General features: G+C 38.4%; 1 protein-coding gene across 1 annotated transcript; it reads right to left on the bottom strand.

Moving 5' to 3' along the window:
• Nucleotides 1-1414: 1414 nt before the first annotated feature.
• On the bottom strand, nucleotides 1415-2691 carry LOC110950446 (lysophosphatidic acid receptor 6-like). Its single transcript, XM_022193015.2, has one exon. It carries the CDS (start codon nucleotides 2656-2658, stop codon nucleotides 1780-1782), a length of 879 nt encoding a protein of 292 aa, XP_022048707.1. The 5' UTR covers nucleotides 2659-2691; the 3' UTR covers nucleotides 1415-1779.
• Nucleotides 2692-3195: the final 504 nt, after the last annotated feature.

Genomic DNA, 3195 nt, shown 5'->3' on the forward strand with positions numbered 1-3195 from the left:
CTGATATTGTCTTCTCCCTTAATTCCAAGTTCCTGCTTGCATCAAATAGTTGATCATATTCTTGCAGTGAAATACGAAATTATGCAGAGCACTAATTTTGTTACTATGAAATGAATCTAAGTATGCAACCTCTACTGATTTAAAGCCTCTTTCTGATCATTAATTAAAAACATTAAAACTCATCTTTGTATTTAAATCAAACAAAATAAAGAAATATAAATAACTAAAAATGAAAATAATTCTTAAGTGTTTCATAATAGCTTAGATGTAAGTCTATACTGTTGATTCCACCAGAATGTGCTGATCAATGAAGCCTCTCTCCATGTGCTGCAACACAAGCACACCAGCTCACCTTTGGCTGCAAAACTGCCCTGAACAGGAAAATGGCAAGCTGTAATATTGGAGTAATTCAGTCTTATATGTTGGCACCGGAAACCAATTCTAAAGAACGCAGTAAGTCCTCAGTTTACGACGTCCTCAACCTACAGCGTTTCGTGGTTACGTTGTCATCTCCCACAAATTTATTAAGAAAATATTGTTCCATCATTCTGAAGAACAGAGTTTTCAATGTTAAAACAAATTTTGTGCGGGAAGTAGTTGGCGAGTGGAGGGGATGAATACGTTGTCACGCAGCGCTATACAATGAAGATGAACACCACATTGATTGTAAGGAATTGTTCTCTTTTTTAATTTATTTTGAATTTTTATTGTACAGAATTCTTATGTCTTAGATTCTGATTTTCCCACTGTGATAGCGTACATGGTACTTATGTATATATATGAGATCTGACTTAGGGTGAAAATCACATTACGTCGCACCGTAGGAACAAAATTCCAGCGTAAGTCGAGACCCACTTGCAAAGATAAAGAAAGTTTCACCTTGCAAGTTGACAAGATTGGTTTCTTAGGTTTGTTATAAATGAAACTGTCTGGAGCCATGTTTTTGAGGCTCTTAAATCATTTAAACTGCAGCAGCAATTCCATTTAGAGGGAAATTTTTTGTGATGTATCAGAAATCACAACATCTTTGCCATTTATTTCCTTGCTTTAATGTCAGTCCTTTTCAATTACCAATCAAACATTAGAAAGGGCGGGGCTTGTCACTTTGGCAACCGGGAAAATTGAGAAGTTTCACACATGATGTTTCAAGGGATTTCCCTAAATGTAACTTTGCAAGTCTGGGTTCAAAAAACAATGAAAATGAAACTTGTGTTGTCACACGATCTAGCATAACACGAACACGAACACCACTACATCAGTTTCACCTTTCAGTGAAAAAATGCATTCCGTTCCTCTTTGGAGAAGAATGGAAATTTTGCAAGATAAGTTTGGAGACTGCATATGTAGCTCACTGTGTGTGTTTAAGCATATTAAAAACACCACATGGACAAGTTATCAAGGTAAAAATAAAAACTTGATTGACACCACAAAGGATCTTTAATAAGACATAACTCAATAACTTGATATTCACATATAAAATTCATTTTTGGATTGATATTATTGTTAAGACAAGAAGAGAGCTTACAATTCTTCAGTTGAAGCAGCTTAACATTTTCACAGTATCTAAGATGTAACATATATCTCCATAAATATAATTATACAAAGACGTTTTTTTCTTTTAATAGCTTCCAATATAACCCTATCTCAGTTTGAGGTCAACCAGCAGAGTTGCTTGAACTCTACTTTAAGTGATACACCCTCTGACTTTTAAGCAGAACAATCTCACCACTAACTAACACGTAATCTATTTAAATACTGTTCAGTCCCACCTGTCACAGTTTAATTTAGTTCAAGAGACATGTCAACATCCTCTTTTCGTTTCCAGAAACCATCAAAAGAGAAATAATACAGCAACGGGTCAAAACAGCAGTTCACACTCGCAAGACAGTTCAGAGCAGATCTCAAGTGATGAAAGAAAACAGCCAAGGACACAGGCAAGAAGAACACAGTAAACATGATCAAGTTCATGGCAAAAATCAGCATGACATTCACTTTGTTATTCACCTTTGCAGAGTCATTCAGATGTCTCTGTAGAGTCCAAGACACCAGAGCAGTGGACACAATATTGACTGTCAGCATGGTGAACAGCAACACAAGCTGAAAATATGCAACTCCTTGACTGTGCATCCACTTGTCAACATCGCTCGAATTTTTTGGATCTGAATGAAATTCAAAACAGGAAGACAGATTGTACAGTTTGGCACCTCTCGCAAAATCCACACTCTCTGGGATGTTCACCACCAACAAAATCAGCCAAATGAGTCCAGCACCTTTCCAGGCATTGGTTGAGGTTCGAAGATGCCGCGACCTCAGAGGATAAACTACAGCCAGCAGCCGATCCACGCTGATGAAGGTGATGAAGATGGCGCTTGAACGGATGTTGTTTCGAAAGAGCATTGTGATCCAGATGCATGCCATGCTGCCAAGATGCCACGTGCCAGTTGCGTAGAAATAGACCCTCATGGGCAAGGAGATGACGAGCAGCAGGTCTGAGATTGCCAGGTTGACCATGAAGACGGTGCTGGGTGACTTGAGACTGTGGTGGCGAAGCAGAATCCACAAAGACACAACATTGAGAGGCAAGCCAAGGGCTATAACAGACCCAAAGACTAGAGCGTACGCTGTGTTTTCCATGTCTGTCACGTTAGCGCTGTGCATGTTTGGCTTCTGTGTGAAATGCAGAAGTGCAGTCAAGTGAATGTAACTGTGACTGCAACCACAAAAACTCCTCCTCCTTGCCAATCACATCTATCAAGATTTGTGTGAACAAAGGCTCTTTCTGCACGCTGAAGTGGCAGAGGACGTTGAAACAGGAAACAACTTCGACAAGACTTGAAGAGTTGAAACACTGTGTTCAAGTAAGATAGAGACTGAGGGGGTGTTTGAAGTCATGGAAGCAGAACTGTGATTTGTGTACCCTTTGTAAAACCAGTCATGTGTACTGTATGTTACTCAACAATCTACAACTGTGTTTATTTACATTCTCAGCAGCAGAATGATTTTTTTATTTTCAGTTTTATTTCTTTGGCATTTGAGTTTGAGATCAAAATACACTAGAGAAAGGTTTCATTTCTTTTGATCTGCCCACAGATAAGCAGTGGAAGGTATGAAGATCCTTTGCATCCTTTCATATGTGATACTTTTTTTTTCATCACAAATCGTAAAATCTGATTGTGTATTTGTGAAAAGTTGTGT

The sequence above is a fragment of the Acanthochromis polyacanthus genome, chromosome 13, assembly GCF_021347895.1.
Source record: "Acanthochromis polyacanthus isolate Apoly-LR-REF ecotype Palm Island chromosome 13, KAUST_Apoly_ChrSc, whole genome shotgun sequence".
Taxonomy (NCBI): domain Eukaryota; kingdom Metazoa; phylum Chordata; class Actinopteri; family Pomacentridae; genus Acanthochromis; species Acanthochromis polyacanthus.